This window comes from Fusarium subglutinans (genome assembly GCF_013396075.1).
Source record: "Fusarium subglutinans strain NRRL 66333 chromosome Unknown NRRL66333_c0000182, whole genome shotgun sequence".
NCBI classification, from domain to species: Eukaryota; Fungi; Ascomycota; class Sordariomycetes; order Hypocreales; family Nectriaceae; genus Fusarium; species Fusarium subglutinans.
In genome coordinates, this window is record NW_023502245.1 from 18,475 (window position 1) to 37,468 (window position 18,994).

An 18,994-nucleotide genomic window follows, 5' to 3' on the forward strand; every position below is an offset into this window, starting at 1 on the left:
CCAGGCTGCAGGTTGTTTTCTGTCAAGATTGGATAACTTTGTAGGCCAAGTAATGTATCTAATGAGCCCTCGTCAAAGCCGGCTATATCTCGAAACACTGAGATAACATGCGATATGGTAGTAGGTATGTATGGTCCCGCATGTGTTGATGACCGCCGCGAGTATTTTATCTAAGAAAAACAGTCAAAGATACGCAGCTTTAACACGCTGCGGAATCAACCTGCTTCTTGAGCATGCTAGAGCCCTGAAATGACGTACGGTTCAATTGCTAAGCTCTTTGCAGACTGGTGCATTCTGTGGTTTCTCAAAAAAAAAAAAAATTGTTTCTAGTGTCATCGTTGCAAAGTTTCCAGCTCGGTATACTAGAGTCATCTTCAGTTTGCAGAATAGTAAACCTATTATTTCATAGGTATATAACTTGGTGATACAGAAATGCAAAGACCTACCTTTGTTCCTTTCTATGCAAAATAGAAGTCCCAGCCTAAGGATTCAATCCAGAATGGCACGATGAAGGCCTCTATCCCATGAACCTGCTTTCACCAATGTGTAAACTTTCCTCGCTTATTAGTCACATCGTGGTTGGCCTCGTCGTCATCATCATCATCAAAAAGACGTTTCCGGGACTTCTGTAGCCATCCCTGAGGCTCACCGTAAACCTCTAGCCCAAACATCTCATCCACCGGAGACAAGGCGACGTCTTCGTCATCGATATCCATACCATCGTCACTTTCGATTTCATAGTCCGACGTTGGCTCACTGCGCGCCGTGATGGCTTCATCGTGCCGAGTGAGCATCAGTTGCATGTATCCCTTGCTGATGCCCCGGTTCCTCCATTTCCAATACTGATCCGATGTGCGTTTATATGCCTCTTTGTGTGCCTCCTCATGTCCCATGTTGAGGCCTCCAGAGAATTTCCGTAGCTCAATGTAGTGTAGTGAGTAATGCTCTTCCAACTGAAATGGTTCCAGGCCGGGGATATATACTTGAATCGCAGTGGGGGGCAATGGATTGACGGTATCAGAATATTGCCTGGGCCATGGACTTGCTAAAGGTGCATACCCGAGTTCACCGACGCGTCTTTTCTTACCTGCATCATCAGATAATTCTATGAGCTCGGGTAAGATTCGGCATCTAAGATAGTCTAACCAAGTCTCTTGAAGTGGCCAGCCACCTGTTTCCCAGAAGGCATGTTTACGTCGAGGATAAAACCGTGCCATTGGTCTGTATTCCAAACTTGAACACTCGAGCTAGCAAAAGGGATGAAGGTGCTCGTCTTCCCCAGCACTGGATAGGAAGGTTCGACTTCCCTCAAGATGGAGTCCAATGATCGTGTCATTTATTCCATTTACATGTAGTCGTGGGATGATGTTGTCTAAAGAGCGGACGTACTCTAATTGGGTCGTTGAGGTGATCTATTGTATAGTCAAATTGATTGAGAAACCGCTGGTAGATATCAGGGTGCGATTTGAATAGTGGTCTAATTTGTGATTCGGCCATGCTTGCTTTTCTTAGTTGATAGTTGCTTAGTTGTTGTTGGCTTTTGAAGAAGTGTTTGCTGATTGTGAAAATATGTAATATGAGGGCACTGATATATATGCATCCCTTATTTTAGGTCTTTGTCTGAACTATTTGTGACGTTTTAGTATAATGTTCACTACCTACAAAGGTTAGCAAGTTTCTCCTCGAGAGGCGTTTATTTCTGGTCAGGTAATAGTAGCAGTACTGAACACGGACTGGTTTGTATTTCAATGCCCTTTGTAGTGATTGATGTTCTGGGCAGTGTAGAAATATAAATAGATTTAGTGTTCTTCCAATTCCGTGCGAACAAAGAATATTTTTTAATCGCTGACCAACCGAGTTATCCATCCGACGCAGACGTTTTTACCGTTCGTCTCTGAGCTAACTCTTCAAACCCTTTGTTGAGAATGAGCTTGGAATTCAAGAAAGCTGGTTGCCAGTGGGCGTTGAGAACCGCCTCGGTGTGACGACTGCGTTGTAGTATGGCACTATTTCTCGTTCCATTTAGATATGACTACGCTGTTGCATAAATACGTGCTGCTGTCTCTATCTGCAACATCACCGAGCATTGATGGTATGTTCAATCGCTATGGAGACCCCAGAGTACAGTTCTGTTCTATTAGACCTAAACGAGGGCACGACGCATGTTGCACAAGGCTTGGGACTGGTGACTTTAGTTGGTGAAGACATGGCCACTTTTGTAGAAGTGTCTTGTGCTAGGTATTCATATTTGATTATTTCTCAGAGTAATCTTGTCTTTACAAACCATTTATTCATAGCCGAATCTATGTAGATAAGCATTTGTAGCAGAAAATAAGTATTCATTCCAAATCTCTACTTGTACTTCAAGTTATCCATCGCATCAATCAACGGCCGAATGGTTTGCTGCTGTTTAATGAACTCCCACTGAGATTGGATCAGAGAGCTAATCGATTGACCTTGACATCCTGCCCAACGGCTCAACTCTTCTATCTAAATCCTACTCTAGAGATCCGCTGCTGGAGTGTTCCGCCGATTAGGAGCTCCGTGTATAGCCTCAAACTCAGCAAGCACATTCCTGGCAATCCTCCTTACCTTTTTTTCGGTCTCCAAACTAGTATCCGCCTTCAAATCCGAGTATCCCACCCACTGACAGTTGTAATGCCATGCACCTTTCTTCCACACTCTGGCCAGGATCTTGAATACATGATAATCTCGAAGACGCGTGGCTACACCACGGCCACCGAGTTCATCCCAGTACCGATATAATGTGCGGCCAGCGGTTTCTTGTAGGAGGGCCTCGGGCTCCCACGTTGGGAAGGTGTAGCCTGTCCATTTGACGAGAATTTCGACTGTCTTCTTTTTTCGGTTAACTCTGTGGCGCATGAAGCGCTCGATTTCGTACTCTCGGTCGTCCTGGTTAGCGGCCATGTTGTATAAAGATGAGTAGTGCCGATTTTGAAACTGTATTTACTACTCGAGTGTTGAGCCTGTTAAAATTTTCTATTCTGTTGTAGGCTTATTTGATCCCTAAGATGCATTTTATACAATTTGACACATCGCGAACATGGCACATATCGGACAGGTGAGTGCCTATGTCGCAAAGATAAGTCGCTGTGCAGTAAGACCATCAATTGTACGCTTTGTCTATTTTGAACGTCTTTTCAAGAACATACCCCATATATATGTCACAGAACACGTAAAGAAGTCTTCAACGGCCGTGTTCTGTATATGGCACAGTCAGTTCGCAAGGGTTTGCTGGACGTTGGGTGACAAGATACATTTTATTTACATGCTTGTCAGAACGTTCCGTATAGTAGAACAGGAAGATACCCAATCCAGAGCCCGCAATTACATCTTGTAAGGTAATGGGATGCACCGGATACTAGATATACTTGTTCCCATAATGTAGTCAACATTATCAAGGTTTAAGACTCGGGCAAGGTATAGTATTCGCATACACTTGACGCGACTGCATGTCCAAGCATCGGATTTCTTTATTGGGGACGAAGGCTATGATTTGGTCACTAATGAGTTGATTTGTTGCCCGGGCATCCCTGGAGCTAGACATGGATATCATATTGATTTCGAAGGTCCATCTCATTCCGCCTTTGATTTGCGGTCAAAGCTCAATATACAAGTGAGTTCTGGCAGTAAGTAGGTAAGATTCTCTTAAAATAGTCTGGCCTTTTCAGGTTTACTTACAACATGGCTATCACGCGTGACGGAGCAATGGGCAAAGGCTTAGGTAAGTTTACTACAGAATAAGGGGAATTGAGTCTCTTAGTCTCTCCTAAGTTATCTATCGTGTCTCCTAATGACTCTGTAGGGTCTAAACTTCGCTATTTACCACATACAGGGTGTAGTTCATCCGGTCAACCAACACTTGCCTATTTCCAGAAACGGAGTCACTCCCATCTCAACTTAAGCCCCAAGAAATCGCCACTGCGTTGTCTTTATCCGCCTATTGTTGGCTCGCAGCCGCTTTTCGAGCTGCTACCTTCGCTTGGCGGGCGGCTTCGCGGGCCTCCCAATCCTGTATAGCGGCCGGAGCGATGTCCATGATCTTTGCTTCTGGCTCCCAGGTATCCTGATCAGGTGGGTATCCAACCCAATGACAGTTATAACACCATTCCCCTCTTTTCCAGCCCTTGCATTTGACCTTGAAGACGTGATGTTGTTCCAGGCCCGTCGCCTCATCTCGGCCACCACGATCTATCCAGTAGTCATAGATAATTTTGTGATCAAGTCTTTGGAGAACCTCCTCAGGCTCCCAAGATCGTGGGCCGTCGACCCACTGCACGAGAAATTCGACAGTTTTGCTTTCCTGGTCTACTCTGTGGCGGACCAGGTATTCGATTTCGTTCTGCATGTTAGGTGCCATGATGTCGTGGCTGTGATCGCCAGTAGTATCAAAATAGCAAGTCTTCGGTCAAGGATCGGGAGGGTTGGGGTTGGTAAGGAGACAGCAGTCTTTCTTAGTCCGATGGATAGTGAACAGAAGGAAGAACATGCTCCAGTGTTGCAACAATCGTTATTTAGTAAGGAAATTTGAGCATCTCCCTAAGGATATGCCTCTGTCATTAATCGAACAAAATTCAGACCATAAGACGCTTTTACCCACTGGTCTACAGAAGATAGGCATACTTCGCAGTGGGAGATATTATATGTCTAGCGTTCAGATTCTTTCCATTTCGATGCTCGCCATGAATTTCTAAACTACAGAACAATTAATAGAACACCGAACAGAAATCCAGTGCCGGCTTTTAATGACAGACAATGGAGAACAGGCATTTTTAATAATTCTTATGATGAAAAGCTGAGAAACAAATACTTTCAAGCCTAGATCATGCACAAGCTTGGCCTATGAGAACAAGAAGAATTACTACTCCTGAGATCGGCAGAGACAGCGCCCATCATCCAGAACTCCACAAGCAGCATAGACGTATGCGATTCTGATGTTGCATGCATTATATAGCACGACTAACTAAAAATTGCAAATACGCTTTCTTGGAGCTTTACGATAATATTAGTTTTTGTGGTAATATTCTACGATCTCAAGATAATTCTGCGTCTCGAAGTATTGCCAAGCCTGCCATGCAGACAGATCTGCTCCTCGCAGACTGTTCCTCTATAAAGTTTATTTTGGTCCCCTGTCTTAAAGTCTCACACTTTATTATTCTCCTAGTATAGGGTACTCAGTATCGTGACCATTTGTGGGTCGCGAACTTTTGTTAAGGGGGATCTCTTCGCTTGGACTGGAACTCTTGGCACGGTCTTGAACGGGAATAGACAGGACATCGCTTAGCATAATTCATTTTATCACCGCTATTAATAGCTTGAAGGATCAGAGTGGGGCAATTATTCCAATCCTTTATCGTATAAATGTCTGCGTTTAGCAGAATGAATGATACACCGCGATATGACCGATGCAAGGGCCGAAGAGTATAAATACTGATCAGTACCTACGAATAGAAATGCACAATAATTACATTCTTTTGCAAATGCAACTTTTTCGTCAGGTCTTTCTTTAATATTCGTTCCTCAAACATTACTCGTTCAACCCACCAAAAAAGAAAATGGCACGATCAATCGCCCTCGCAGCTCTTCTCTTCGCCCTCCCTATCGCAGCGCAGCCTGAAATCACTTCTTCGTCTGCCGCCACCGCTGCCACTAGCCCAATGACGACCGACATCATCTCAGACTCGCCCGAGTCTACTGAGCACGAGAGCTTGACGATTGTGTCGACAATTACCCGCAGTAACGGCATTGACTATTACGCGGTTCCGATCAGCAAATATAATGGTACTGTGACGGGAAGTGCTCCTTCGGCGACTGTTGATGTGAGCAATGGGGGGGCAGGATTGATGATTGGGACTGTTGGTATTGTTGCTGGTGTTGTTGGCGCGCTCGCAGTCGTGTTGTGAGAAGACATACCGTGAGGATGGAAGTGATGGATTGGAGCTTGGGGAAGTGGTACGAGGGTCACCATGTCTCCTGTGACATCAAGTTCTGGCTCAACTGCAATGTTGGTATTAAGTAGCTCTTCAAGTGCAATTCAAAGCAAACGCCCATCTAACAACTCTTCTATCGCAGCTCTCGGTATTCCCTCGTCCTATTCAACAACTTAAAACTGTGTGCCCGATTCCAAATGCGACTTTGCTCAGTTTTACTGATCATGCGGCCTTTAGTTTTATTTATAGATCGTAAGCTTCCACTGGTAGTAGTCGCCACTCAAACTTTATCTCAGCATCCCTCTGCGCTGGGACTTAGTATCATGGGGCGCCACCAGGATAACATGAAACTATGTGGGCTGTTGTAGTTTCTTAGGCTAGATCTGGTATACTATGAATATCATGCACGGTTTGTGAACACCGCGAGACGAGGACCTGCCATGACAGTGCTCGTCAAAGATCAAATACAGTCAAAAAGCTTACCAGTGCTAGAGAGTAGTGACAACTGTCACTGCTAGGACAGTATTGCCAGTTTGGCCAATAGCACATTGATGTCAGGACGCGTCCAAGCAGCCACTAAGGCACGTTTGACCAAACGCTCTGCCAGTGTCACTGCATCAAGCATGATTTATGTTGTTCCGTCACGGCAAACACAGAGAATAAGAAGCAGCCTTTCGTCTTCCTTCTTTCTTCCTTCTTCCTCCTCCCTCACCATCACAACAGTCACATCTACTTCCACAACCATAAATCTCATTCTACACTTAACTGTTGACCAAAACCATCTTCTTATAATGGCGATGACCTTTTCTGTCGATGTGCCCGCCGGGACCGAGGTTGTCCTGCCGCTCCTCCTGATTATTGCCCTTCTCTACGGCCTGCGAAAATGTCTTGACTTCGGGAAGGCTGAGCACGGTGACCCCAGCTGCGTAAGTTCCTAGATAAATAACACATCACACTCTAACCTAATTACAGACGGATTACGACGATTCGCTCCCACCTTTGGGCGGGAGACCATTTACCGGCCCTGAACTGGCCCATCACAATACTCAAGAGATGATCAAAAAACAGATCGAAAACATCGAAAAGAATCGCCAGGCCGCTTTTGCAGAGCTGTGCAAGATTCACGCCCGGCGTGGAAAGATAGAAAAGACACTTTCTAACTTGACCGAAATCTTGAAGAGAGATTATCCGACCCCTCGTGGCCCGGCGGACGAGTTTGCCAAGCGAGTTGAACTAGAGAAGCATATCCGCCATCTCGCCAAGGAACGAGAAGAATGCTTTGGGATGGTGGATAGCATCTGTCATCAGATGTACATGCTGTTGATCCAGCGATTGGCGCTTCGCCGAAAGATCGACAGACTGGACTTGCAGATGGAGTCGGCCAGGCTCGCCGACATTCTCTACCCTTGGAATGTCGCATCCGATGGTCTTTGGGGTCAGGTCGAGGAGCAGAAGGACCAGTAAGAGGATGAGCGTTGGGGATTCAATGGATATGACCGTGACCGTTGCTGGATGAATGAAGAGTGAAGGTATTGCTTTGGAGTTTTACGGATTGTACTTTGATTATTAGGACACACTTTGGCGGACAAGCAGTTATCTTGCTCTGCCTATTTTTTGCTTGCTTGTATTAACAACGAACTCTTTATGTCTTGATCTAAAACACTTGCTGACTCACATGATATGAAACTAGTATGTGACGGTAGATTATGTTCATAGATGAGCAAGGTATACACCAGCGTCAAACAAATACATCTGTTCAACAGAACAAGTCTCGGCCTTTGCCTTGTTTTACATGCCAGAACTCTACATTCACAATTGCGAACAGTTCCAAACTAACTTCCGACGAGTTTCCAGCATCCTAGATTTATCCAGTAATGATTGATCGACGGAGAACAACTTGAACGCAGGCCGTGGCTTTGGGCCTCACGATGCGGGGCATTCTTGAGTCTTGCATTTTGCCCCAAGGAAACCAAAACTGTTCTAGATAGGACCAAAAACACTCTACATGACCGCTGATAAACATGAAATTGATATAGACGACGTCTCCTCTTTAGATATTAAACCTATCCTTAAACCTGCAGGAAGGCGAAATGATTCCATTCTGTGACATGTTGTTTTCCCGCTTAGGACAGGGCGGCATTTTCTGAGGCAACCTTCTAGAAGACGTAACGACTCGCCGCCTTATCAAGGACAGCAGGATCTGGGATCAAGCGCTTGGATGATGGCTGGCATTCTCCGTCTTTGTTATCACTACGATCGCCTTCTCGCCAAGCTTTTAGGTTAAAGAGGCTAACACACGTTCACAGCTCACGACAGTTCACGAGCCTCGTAGAGATATTTAGTCGGTTGTATGCAATAAAACAAAGTTTTAGGACGAGCTCTATTCCATAGATTGATAAATGAGACAAGCGCCTCGCGTAAAAACTTCCTACTGGGAGGCGCGAGATGTCAGCATCAGTGCTGGGGTCTACCAATCCACGATAACACTTTTATCAAAGAGCCCTCAGTGAGTCTCCCCTATCCCCTCATACAATTATCATTGACCACTCAACTAAAATCTAGTTAGTACTCAGTTTCATCAATGACATGGCCAGAGCGATCCATCCACTCGTTCTCCCCATAGAATCTCCATGCAACAACACCTCCAAGACTCCAATGTAAAACACCCTCTTCACGATCCATCAAATCAAGCTTGCACCACTGAAGAAGAGGATGATTAGAACGCCCACTCTCCTCGTCGTACAGTTGGTTGGCCTTCCACGAAGAGTTGAGCAGGTTCTTGGGTTCGATCGTGATGACCTGGATAGCACCGCTCTCCCATTCCGGCACCAGCGCGTCAGTCCATTGCTCTTTCTTTGCGGATCACTCTTCCTTTTTAGCGTCCCAAGTTAGCTTGATGGAAATAGCTTTGTGCTGGAGCGTCTTTTGGTAATATTGACGAAGGCAATGGCTAACGAACTCCTTCGAGAATGGACGAGACACGTAGCTCAGCACCTCATCCTTGTCTAGGTCCTGCGTGTCTAGACCCTCCTCCGTCTTGATTTCGACCGCCTGATCTAGTTGCATAACGATGCGACGGTGGCGAAACTTGAGATATTCCATCACAATACCCCTAAGCATTACAACAAGCTTTGTGAACGGCGGGGTGCAGGTGCGCATGCTGGGTCCAGCATCAACCGCGTGGTCGGCAAAATGCTGAATAGAGAGTTCAAGTGTCTTGAAACGGTCTTCGCAGTTGTTTGTAGTCATCCAAGGATATTTAAATGCCTCGTCGCGGTCCATCTCTGAGTAAGCAAGTTTAGCGTCAAACTCTGTCAGCTGAAGGAGCTTTTGGTGCTCCCGGAGAAGGTTTGGGTCGTTGAGCTCCTCGGTATTGGTGTCCTTCAATGCAGATGCGATACTTTTCATGTCTTTCATGAGTAGATCGACAAGCTCAGTGACTTGATCCAAATCCCGCGACTTCAAGTCCTTGGTCAAGGCTTGAACTCCGATTTGAAGGTCGTCGAGCATATTCAGAAATGGATTCATGATGATGACTGTGTTGGGATAGTGGCGAACCGTTGATGTTGTGTAGAACTTATCTTTGCAGAAGATATTATGGGATTTTTCTGAGTGTCTGTCGGATCTTCTGTGAGATTGATGAATGTTGGGAATGTGACGAGACACTTTCTTGCTGGCGGCCGCCATTGTATTTTAATATTTCAGGACTTGAAACTGAAAGACAGTGTTCTGTGCTCAGACACTGTCATACGGATCACCCACCGATCGATTCTAACAACACCTAGATCGAACATAGAAATGCTGACACAGCGGTGTTTTGCATTACTGAACTAACTCACAATCAACTGTGGACAGCCCAGTACAAAGTCTGCCAGTGGCCACTGATTGATGTCTAAAGCTTATGTCAAGCCCACACACTGAAAAATATTTACCTCCGTTTGTGAATCACCCTGTCTAGCCTCACTCATCGACTTTCACTCTCAGCATATAAATATCTAGCGATCTTGGCTCTTCGGGAGCTCGACTTTTTTGTCAACTTGCTTTTTCTTAGCATCTTTCGTCCAAAGACTTCCGACCCATTTCCCAGCAATTTCAATCCCCATCCTAGCCAGTCTTGAGTATTTCCATCCCCATTCATCCGGCCAATATGCCTCTTCAGGAGCCTAGTGAGCGAGAACGCCGTAGTTACTACTATGGCCTTCCAAGCTGCCCTAAGCTAGTCGCCCGTTCCAGCACCGCGCCCTGGAACCAGCCCTACGAGTGGCCTGACCGCAAGAGACTCTATGTTGCTACCGGACACGCGATCCAACAGCCATGGAATGACCCGAACAGCCCTTTGCAACGCCTCATCATCGCCACGCTCGATGGCATCGACTGGACCGCTATTGACATCTTGCGCATCGGGTATAAAAGCTTCGGGGACGATTATCGGCGGATACCAGAGCTTCCTGTTACCATGCTCATTTCCGTGTCCACGAACTCGACCACGTTCCAAGAGGCAGAAGCAGTGATCATTGCTTGCAAAGAAATACTCGCCCGCTTCAATCTCGACGATGTTGAAGTCGAGATTAAAGAAAGCGTCATCACCACCGCTGCCTCGAACTCAAGCTTAGCTTCGCCCGACCCGACTACAGGCAGGGAGCACCCGCGCCTCGATCCCGGCCCCTTTGACAAGGACTTCATCGACATCAAGTACAGACACCTCCACAATATCTCAGAGTACATGGGAACATCGATTGATTCGCCCTCTGAGTTCAAACAAGGGACAAAGTACCTCTACCTACAAGGCAACAACGGCAAAACGTATGCACTTACATGTCGACACACTCTTTTCTCGGAAAGTTATCTCAAGGAGTACCGCCACGGCGATGGGAACGACACCAAATACGTACGTCAGCCTGGAAGCAACAGTCTGAGCAGACTAGTTGAACGCTTCAAGGTTGCAAAGGGAGGAATTGATGAGACCATTGTGGAGATGGCCAAGCCCGCTTATGCGGACCCCAAATGCCAGGCGAAGCTCCCAGACTTCTTGCAAGAGCAACTCCTGCTGCAGTCTTGCCAGCCTCGCATGGAACAGTTTTATGGCGAGGTCAGCGCAGTTGTTGGGCATGTTGAGTTCTCGCCTCCTATCGGACTTTGCTCTCAAGGTCTCAGAGTTAGAGGTTGGGCTCTGGTCGAACTAGCACAGGAAAGCTTTACCACCAATCTCAGCAAACTACGAAATAAGATCCCAGTCACGAAAAAGCTCCAAGACCTGGTCGGTAATGTCCCTGTTTTACCCGCCCGGCGTCCACTGTGGCTACGCTTTTCCTCTAATGAAGTCGCTATTGGACCTGATCTTATCCCTGAGTGTGAACTGAAAGGCACTGCACCAAGCCCATCTGGTGAAACACTCTTCGTCATAAAGCACGGCCTCAAAACCAAATTCACCATCGGAATTGCCAATGGAATCCACTCTGTCGCTCGCTACACCTCTGACATTGGAGATGTTATCTCCAGTGAATGGTGCATTATTGGAACGAACGGCGATGCCTTCTCTGACGCAGGAGACTCAGGAGCTTGTGTCTTTGACCCTGACGGGCGAATCGGTGGAATGATTACCGCCGGCTTGAAAAGTCAGGACTATATCTATGGCTATGATGTGACCTATGCGGCGCCTATGCAGTGGCTTTTGGACGAAGTCAAGAAAGAAGGCTATGATCTAAAGCTACCTAACTAGATCCACGTCTCTTATGATAAGCTTATGACAGATTTAGGGTGGCTTAGAAGACTTGCCCAACATCGACAAAAGGTTAGGAGGAGTTTAGGGTGACTTAGGATATTTACCTAAGATTTGTTAATCTTAGTGTAAATCCTATGAGTATCTTAGGTTATCTTGAGGAGGATTCACTTTACCAGAGAGGCCGATGGTCTTTGTTAACTGTTGGGAAATGATATCTGCTTACGATGGTATCTCGAGACGGATTGACTAATGTTCAGTGGTTTTGACGATCCTGAGGGAAGGACTCTGTAGCTAGATTTTTCCATACGCCAGTTGAGATCCCTTTTTGAGAAGTGTATGTTTGTCAACCAGTGACCCTGTGACCTACCTTAATATTTCCATCAATTCCACTTTCTGGATCTATAGGATAACAGCAACAGCACAATGTCGGGATAAGGAACATCTGTCTCTGTCCCTTTATTATTCTTTTCCCAAAATATTCCATTAATACATCTACTAGAAAGGTCTATTTCCAGTTAAGCGAACACAGCCGCACCGACGAGGTTGTCTTAGGACCACAGCTCAGTAGTTTCCACCGTAGACAAGCAAGGTGAGTCAGAACTTTAGGACCAGTGGATGAATCGTCACACCTTCAATTAACACGTATATTCTATGTGTTGATGGTAGGCTCATCGACCTGAGAAGGAAACATACACAAGATTATCCCGACGGCCTTTCACTAGTTGATTGATGCCTAAAGCTTATGGCGGCTCAACGAGACACATCAAGCCAACACACTGAAAAACCCCATTTAACTTTCACTAGTGGCAGGCTAATTCGATAGCACTTACCACGTAGACACCTCTCAAGCATAGACGGACTCAGACTCAATAGAATGCTTCAATACATAGAATTTGCTACTCAGATAAGTCTCCTAACTATAGACCCAAGCTCACAGGTGTCCGCCGCAGCAATCCAACAAAACAGTATATCCCCTCTTTACCCAGGCTTCAGCTTCATGACTAGAGAATGATAGCCTTCCCACTTTGGTCTAGCTAGGGCAAGTGTTGGTAGGATAGTTGCAGCTGCTAGTCTTGCCACCGCCGGTAATGGCGTTGCCAGAGAAGGTAAATCCAGAGCAGCTACCAACGCCACACAGAATATACCAATTCTGAGCTGAGCTAGCAACCGTACCAGTGACCTTGGTAAATTTGATGTTGCTGATCTTGACGCCGTTGGTGGGCTTTCCAGTAGGGCCGCCGTTGAGATAGTCCTGCTGGACATCAACACCGTACTTGCTGATGTTGGTAAGAGCAATGTTTTGGTAGGTAACGTTGTTGATCTGATAATCAGTTAGCCTAGCTAGATAATAAGGTGAGTTGGGTGTTTACTGACCGTGCCAGTTGTGCCAGAGTTGGACTTGATGCGGCATCCATTCTCACTGTTCACAATCTGTGAGTTCAAGAACTGGACACCATCGACGACATTGTTGCTCTTTCCGCCAACAGATCCGATACTAAGACCATGACCTCCGGAGCAGTACATGTTCGAAACGACGATGTTGGTACCAGAAGTGACAGCAACACAGTCATCCTGGTTATAAACATGGTTGTTATCCAGCGTGACGTGGTCACAGGACGAGATGTCGAAACCGTCGCTGTTATGCGCAGCGGGCAAGCCACCGCTCTTGGAATTGGGCTTGTCGCCAGCTCTGTTGTCAAGAATAAGCCCTGATATAGTCAAATCTGAACTGCCGGTGATGTCGAAGCAGTGAACGGGCCAGTTCTGAATGTTGAGGTTTGTAATCTTTGAGGTACCGGTAACCTTCTTAACAATGATGAAGTGGTCGGGCCTTGTAAAGTTAGTATAGCCTCTGCATCAGGTATTTGGGGGGAAATACTTTGGGTTGTCCGCATTGTTAGAACCTTGGCCATCCCAGTACGCTTGGCCATTGCCATCGATGACATGGCCAGATGCACCAGTGATCGTGATGCCACTTCCACTAATGACGATAGGATCAAAGTCGTTGTCGGCAGTGGTGGCAAATGTCTAAGACATTCAGCTTTAGTAGACCTCAGATACACCAAGGAAGTTGCTTACAGTCTTGCCCTTGAAGGTAACGGTTGAACCAGCCTTGAGCTTGGAAAGATCAAGCTGCTTGCCAGTCGGGACTTGGAAACCGTTGAGCACGATGTTTGTGCAGGATGAGACAGCGGTGGCGAGGCCAGAGTAGTCAGTCACGGTGCAGGCATCTCGTTCCTGGAGCTGCATTTCAGTGTATTAGTGATTGAATAGCCATCGAAAGACCTATTTGGCATACAGAGCTTGAAGGCAGAGCCCAGGCAGCTGGGAGCAAAGCCGCGAGAGCGATGTTTCGAACCATGGTGATATTTCTGTGAGATCAAGTCAAGAGGAAGCCAAGAGATGTTGAAGTGCTTGCCGATGAATCAACTCAGACCCTATGTCGAGCTGGCACAAGATGATGTTTTATACATCATCATCTATTCTCCTCAACTGCAATTCCATTCCATGGTCCTATTGAAGGAATATTCAAATTCCGTCTCATCGTGCGAAAACGTAGTCATTCCCATTCCACTCACCATACCCCTAACTCAGCATGTCCAAATCGGCGTGGGCACTTCTGGGTATACGGCACGCTCGAAACATGCAAGTCGCGCTATAATGGGGAATTCTCCACGTCGGAAATATTTACAGGCATGCTCGTCCAACGAGTTCTCGGCAGTACGGCACTTCAAGCTCGGTGGGCTGCTGTGTGATTCGTGGGATAATGCATGGGATTGCCTAAACGGGTTAAAGTGTTTCGCCAAGGAGCCATTGCCTACCCTCAAATTTGCTGTAAGTGACTCGTGTTCCTCGGAATGATTCGATGTATTAGTGACTGTTTCTCAGATCAGTTTCTCTATGTCTGCCATGTTGCCTTTCTGGCTTATACTGGGACCTGAAATTCGGCGGTTCGGGACTTTTCATTCCGCGTCTACCCAATTCTTAGTAACCATGAAACTTGAAATATGGACCAAGTTACCGGAGTCCCTGTAAGGTCTATCATTCATCTCTCAACTGGTTATCTTTCTCAATCTGATTCATCTGAACTTTGACGCGCCAGCCCGCCGGAAACCCGTAGTTCTTCTCTCTTTGCATGCACCAAACCACCCAATTTGGATAAAGTCTCCTCTAGCGTAAAACACAAAGTAAAAGAACCGTAATCCACCCCCAATATTACCCCAGACTTCCCCAAACTCTACCAGCCATCACTCAAGCTTAGTCGAGATCTGGTCTAACGGACCGAAGATAGTGTCACGCTAGGCCGACCAGCCAGAAGCCATCCCACATTTGTCTAGCAGATCGCGCATTGGGGGTTCCCTATTCCCAATTAACTTTCCAATTGCCCATGGGGACAAATTGGCGGGGTACGGGGTAATAAGATCCGCTAATCAGATTCATTTCCCCCTCTGTGTCTGTAAAAGTGCAAGGTCATGTTAGTGGTGGTGTTCGGCAACTCTATTCCGATCTTGATGCAACGTCCCCAATGATGTGTCGGCTGACATTCATTCTCTTCCAACCGCGTATATCTCGGGAACCATAAAGTTCTCGAATCACCCTCTTCTTGCCCAGCACATGTGTTTCGAAGCTCGAACAAGAGAGGCATACATAGAGAGATACGTGGCCTAGGCCTTCATCCAGTGGAGTCCTTCATGTTGCAGCAGCGATACTCCTGGGCGAAGGAAAGCGAATTGTTGCAAAGGAATATGTCGTCTGAATATGCGCTAAAGTCTGGGACTTATTATGCCCAAAAAACACGTGAATCTTTGATCGGCCTCTACCTTTGAAATATTATTTCTCGTCATCTATCTCGATTAAGCCATGTCTGCAATACTATAGCTGCACATAATTCACCTTGCTTAGAGCTCGTTACTTTGCAAGCCTGTGCCCTTGAATGATTCCGGCATACTTATTCCTGCTTGGTGGTCGAAAATTGCCAGAGTGAGTTTTTGATGAAATGCTGAAACTTCTTAACTAAAACAGTAACTACAAGGAGAGTATGCAAAATAGAGGTTTAGACGGACGGTGTCGGGGAATCTATGACCCGTAAACTCCTGGTCGGCCTCCACCTAAGTCCCCAAGTCTGTAAAACACCAGTGATTAACATACCGTGCGACTGTGTTCGGACTGAAGAGACAGGTCATTATATTATGATCGGGCCAAGACAGCAATATAGTAAAACGCCATGCAATATCCATTTATTAGTTACTTTTAGATCTTCCTTGCTTACTCCTTTGGTTGGATATGCCAGGCTTATGTAAATCCTTTTACCATCAACAACCTTCTTCATACCTAGAAGCCGAGGTTCCTAGATTCCCGCAATAATCCCAACCGTCCGTGACTGAACAGTACCTCGTAAGTCATGATATCTACAACAAGTGACTCACAGCAACTGCCGGGGATAAGACTGTGCGCTAGTCGGACTCATCCGACCAGTGACAGGACGACACGATGGGTGATACATCCTCCTCGGGCGCTTTGCCTGGACGTCTTGATGAGATCTCAGTAGCCCGGGTTGAAAATGCCACGCCGTAATGAGGTCCTGGAGACCGCGACCCATCAGACCTTCCTCGTGATGTCATCTGGAGATCTTCAACACGCTTCCCCAGCTGTTCCATAACGTGACGTCGAGGCAGCGGAGGCGACTCACGCAGCGCGCTTCCAGAAGTGGGTGCGAGGGCTTGTCCTCGGCGAGGGAGTAAGCCATTGGCAAAGCCGACCGTGGTAATTTCATCGTTGCTTGGATTGCGGCGCGTAAGGCGTCTAGTAGAAGATAGGTAGTGTTCGAAGCTCTCTGCTCTCTTATGCCCGCTCGCGGCTGGGCGACGCTTCTCAACTCGGTAGGAGGGAATGTCGGTGACTTGTTGTCCGGGGTGCTGAGGCGGTGTAGTGTAGCGCCTGCTGGAGGGGAGAGTTGATGAAGAAGCAGCTCGTGGACGCCGAGCGGCGATAGGGCGAGGTTTAATGGGTTTGCCAAATCCCTTTCTGGGTGAGGGAGAAGTATCGTCATCTTCACATGCTGTTTTGGGGGAGTCTTGGATGGTTTGGGTGGTAGGAGGTGGAGTTTCGGGGTACGAGGACATCTCGGTATCTGGATCTGACATGATTGATGTAGGAGACCTTTGGTTGACAGTCCAAAGGAATAACGAGTGGTTTGATGGATTTTGGGAAGCTAAGAGATGCTGCTTGTGCAAGGCTGTTCTCTCACTTGCCCTTCGAGTTGGGCCAGAAGTGAGAATGAGAGGACGAAGGGAAGTTGAGAAAGCTATCACTGGGGGGAGCTTCCAAAACCCCTTCAGAAGACAAGGTAAGCGAAAGAGGAGACTTTACTTGTTGTCTCCTGTTCTCTCGTCTCTGGCCTTCGTTGTCCAACTGTCGGAAAATGATATATCATCGTGGCCAAGCCACCTTACGTCCCGGCCGTGCTGGAACCAACAGGATCTCGGTTCTCTATGTCAAGACCAGAGCTGCGACCGGGAAAGTCAAGTACGCTCGGATTCCAAACTTGGAAAATGTGGGCTATTGACGATTTGGAGTTAAGCGCATAACAATCGTAAATCGAGCAGTTTAACAGACGCCAATTAACTGTCTTCGTTTCTTCAGTTGTCTGGTATCTGGGACTATTTCTCTACCCCTGTCACTCTGCCGTGTCTGCTATGCATTTTCCTCAGTGAAATTGCTTGGCAAGGTCAATAGCTAGGCCGTCGATCGCGCACGACGGGGGTGAGCATTGCGGAATGGACGCATTAGCGTGGATAGCTTACGAAACAGGACAAAACAAGCGGGAGAGCGGCTTGAGGGTGAGATCGCGGGCCATATACCCACTCCGACAGTCGGAGAAACGGGAACACCAAAGCTCAAGCGCTTAGAGATTTGCTCCGTTAGATAGGTCCAGTCACGTTCAGAGACAGACTCAAGGAACGTGTTGTGTGATCTTGGTCCAGATTCTAACGGGGGGAGGGGGGCAAGGCTTCTTTGGTAAAGTGAGATACTACAGTTCGTTTCTTTCTCGTATCGGCGGTTCGCAATACTAGGACAGTAGTATGAGGTGGCTCATCTCAAGCCGTCTCTATCAGATATCGATCTGACAGCTGGGTTAGTGGACCAATGAGCAGTACAGTACAGGCCCCACTTCCGCAGTGCGGCCCAGCAGATGAGGCAAAGTTTACGGACGGCCTGTATCCCAACCGGGGACTTGTTATGGTGTCCCGGATTGAAGAGCAAGTCGCTCATTCACGTCTATACAAGTAAGTACTTCATGTTATATTGTCATCCTATTCAGAGCATGTCACTCTCATGTCGCGCCGTTCAGCTACGGAAACGGTAGGGACTAGCGCCGTTCCCAAGGCTAAGCGAAGTCACTAGTACTCAGCTGCTGAACGCCACTTACACTCGTGAATTTTGGCGGCAATGCCAGCGCGTTAGAGTGACGCTTTTTGTGCTCGGTGTTGGTAGAACCAGGTCCGTTGTTGTGTTGATGTCCCCCTCCCCCCTCCGCTATGTATTCCTGTCCAGAGAGAGTCTAGGTTGCCTACGACATAGCCAACATTAGAGTCAGTCAGAGAAAAGGTCTTGTATCAGAAGTTGTTACTCTATCAATGACCTACCGACCCTAACCACTAAAATATTGCACAATAAAGTGACCAGCCGCCCCTGTACGCTGGCCCCTGCAGCGACATCCAATCGATTCTTTGCGCCACATTCAACGACATCGTCATTCTCGGTCCGATCAACCAAGTTTTCAATGCATACACTATTCATTGAGGGCGCCTGGCATAAAGCATGGAAACAGCAGCCACTGCTCACAGTAAGCTAGCCTCTGTTCATTGACACATTACGTGCGGAGGCTATATCTAGGCGTCTGCCAAGCCTGGATATTCTAGCCACCGTCTCCTCTGCATGGTCTTGAAATACTTTATCCCTCTTACTATCCACATTGATCTTCTTAAAGTCAGTAGTCAGAGAACGATGAACAGCTAATCTATGCATCTTCGTGAATAAGTGCTTGCAATAATGAACATACGAGGGACAAGTCTAGGTGAACTGTAAGCTGCTAATAGTTATTTGCAGTGAACAATGGTTAGTTAAAAACAAAGAACATACCTTTCTCTCAAGCGGACAATCAATGATTCCAAGGCGAGTTCTCTGAACAGAAACAAAGTGCATGGTCTCTAACATGGGATACGAGTATCAGAAGCACAATACTGGTCTTTTTTGAGAACAGCCTTGCATAGGTTCTAAGGTATAAATATACCTCTGACTCTGGCCAACATTCAAACCA

General features: G+C 46.9%; 9 protein-coding genes across 9 annotated transcripts; 3 read left to right on the forward strand and 6 right to left on the reverse strand.

Moving 5' to 3' along the window:
* Positions 1-536: 536 nt before the first annotated feature.
* FSUBG_10439 (uncharacterized protein) lies at positions 537-1,497 on the reverse strand (the record flags this gene model as incomplete). The annotated part of the gene is made up of 2 exons (XM_036675016.1): positions 537-953; positions 1,390-1,497. 2 exons carry the CDS (start codon positions 1,495-1,497, stop codon positions 537-539), a joined length of 525 nt encoding a protein of 174 aa, XP_036534051.1.
* A 1,005-nt stretch (positions 1,498-2,502) lies between these two features.
* On the reverse strand, positions 2,503-2,928 carry FSUBG_10440 (uncharacterized protein; the record flags this gene model as incomplete). Its single annotated transcript, XM_036675018.1, has 1 exon — positions 2,503-2,928. The coding sequence occupies one exon, from the start codon at positions 2,926-2,928 to the stop codon at positions 2,503-2,505; it is 426 nt and encodes a 141-aa protein (XP_036534052.1).
* Positions 2,929-3,961: 1,033 nt separating this feature from the next.
* Positions 3,962-4,381, reverse strand: FSUBG_10441 (uncharacterized protein; the record flags this gene model as incomplete). Its single annotated transcript, XM_036675019.1, has 1 exon — positions 3,962-4,381. The coding sequence occupies one exon, from the start codon at positions 4,379-4,381 to the stop codon at positions 3,962-3,964; it is 420 nt and encodes a 139-aa protein (XP_036534053.1).
* Positions 4,382-5,576: 1,195 nt separating this feature from the next.
* On the forward strand, positions 5,577-5,924 carry FSUBG_10442 (uncharacterized protein; the record flags this gene model as incomplete). The annotated part of the gene is made up of 1 exon (XM_036675020.1): positions 5,577-5,924. One exon carries the CDS (start codon positions 5,577-5,579, stop codon positions 5,922-5,924), a length of 348 nt encoding a protein of 115 aa, XP_036534054.1.
* An 818-nt stretch (positions 5,925-6,742) lies between these two features.
* On the forward strand, positions 6,743-7,415 carry FSUBG_10443 (uncharacterized protein; the record flags this gene model as incomplete). Its single annotated transcript, XM_036675021.1, has 2 exons — positions 6,743-6,877; positions 6,924-7,415. 2 exons carry the CDS (start codon positions 6,743-6,745, stop codon positions 7,413-7,415), a joined length of 627 nt encoding a protein of 208 aa, XP_036534055.1.
* A 1,098-nt stretch (positions 7,416-8,513) lies between these two features.
* FSUBG_10444 (uncharacterized protein) lies at positions 8,514-9,638 on the reverse strand (the record flags this gene model as incomplete). The annotated part of the gene is made up of 2 exons (XM_036675022.1): positions 8,514-8,804; positions 8,934-9,638. 2 exons carry the CDS (start codon positions 9,636-9,638, stop codon positions 8,514-8,516), a joined length of 996 nt encoding a protein of 331 aa, XP_036534056.1.
* A 460-nt stretch (positions 9,639-10,098) lies between these two features.
* FSUBG_10445 (uncharacterized protein) lies at positions 10,099-11,670 on the forward strand (the record flags this gene model as incomplete). Its single annotated transcript, XM_036675023.1, has 1 exon — positions 10,099-11,670. One exon carries the CDS (start codon positions 10,099-10,101, stop codon positions 11,668-11,670), a length of 1,572 nt encoding a protein of 523 aa, XP_036534057.1.
* Positions 11,671-12,703: 1,033 nt separating this feature from the next.
* FSUBG_10446 (endo-polygalacturonase) lies at positions 12,704-14,035 on the reverse strand (the record flags this gene model as incomplete). The annotated part of the gene is made up of 5 exons (XM_036675024.1): positions 12,704-12,994; positions 13,048-13,504; positions 13,553-13,701; positions 13,753-13,917; positions 13,973-14,035. The coding sequence occupies 5 exons, from the start codon at positions 14,033-14,035 to the stop codon at positions 12,704-12,706; spliced, it is 1,125 nt and encodes a 374-aa protein (XP_036534058.1).
* Positions 14,036-16,127: 2,092 nt separating this feature from the next.
* Positions 16,128-16,817, reverse strand: FSUBG_10447 (uncharacterized protein; the record flags this gene model as incomplete). Its single annotated transcript, XM_036675025.1, has 1 exon — positions 16,128-16,817. The coding sequence occupies one exon, from the start codon at positions 16,815-16,817 to the stop codon at positions 16,128-16,130; it is 690 nt and encodes a 229-aa protein (XP_036534059.1).
* Between the last annotated feature and the right edge of the window lie 2,177 nt (positions 16,818-18,994).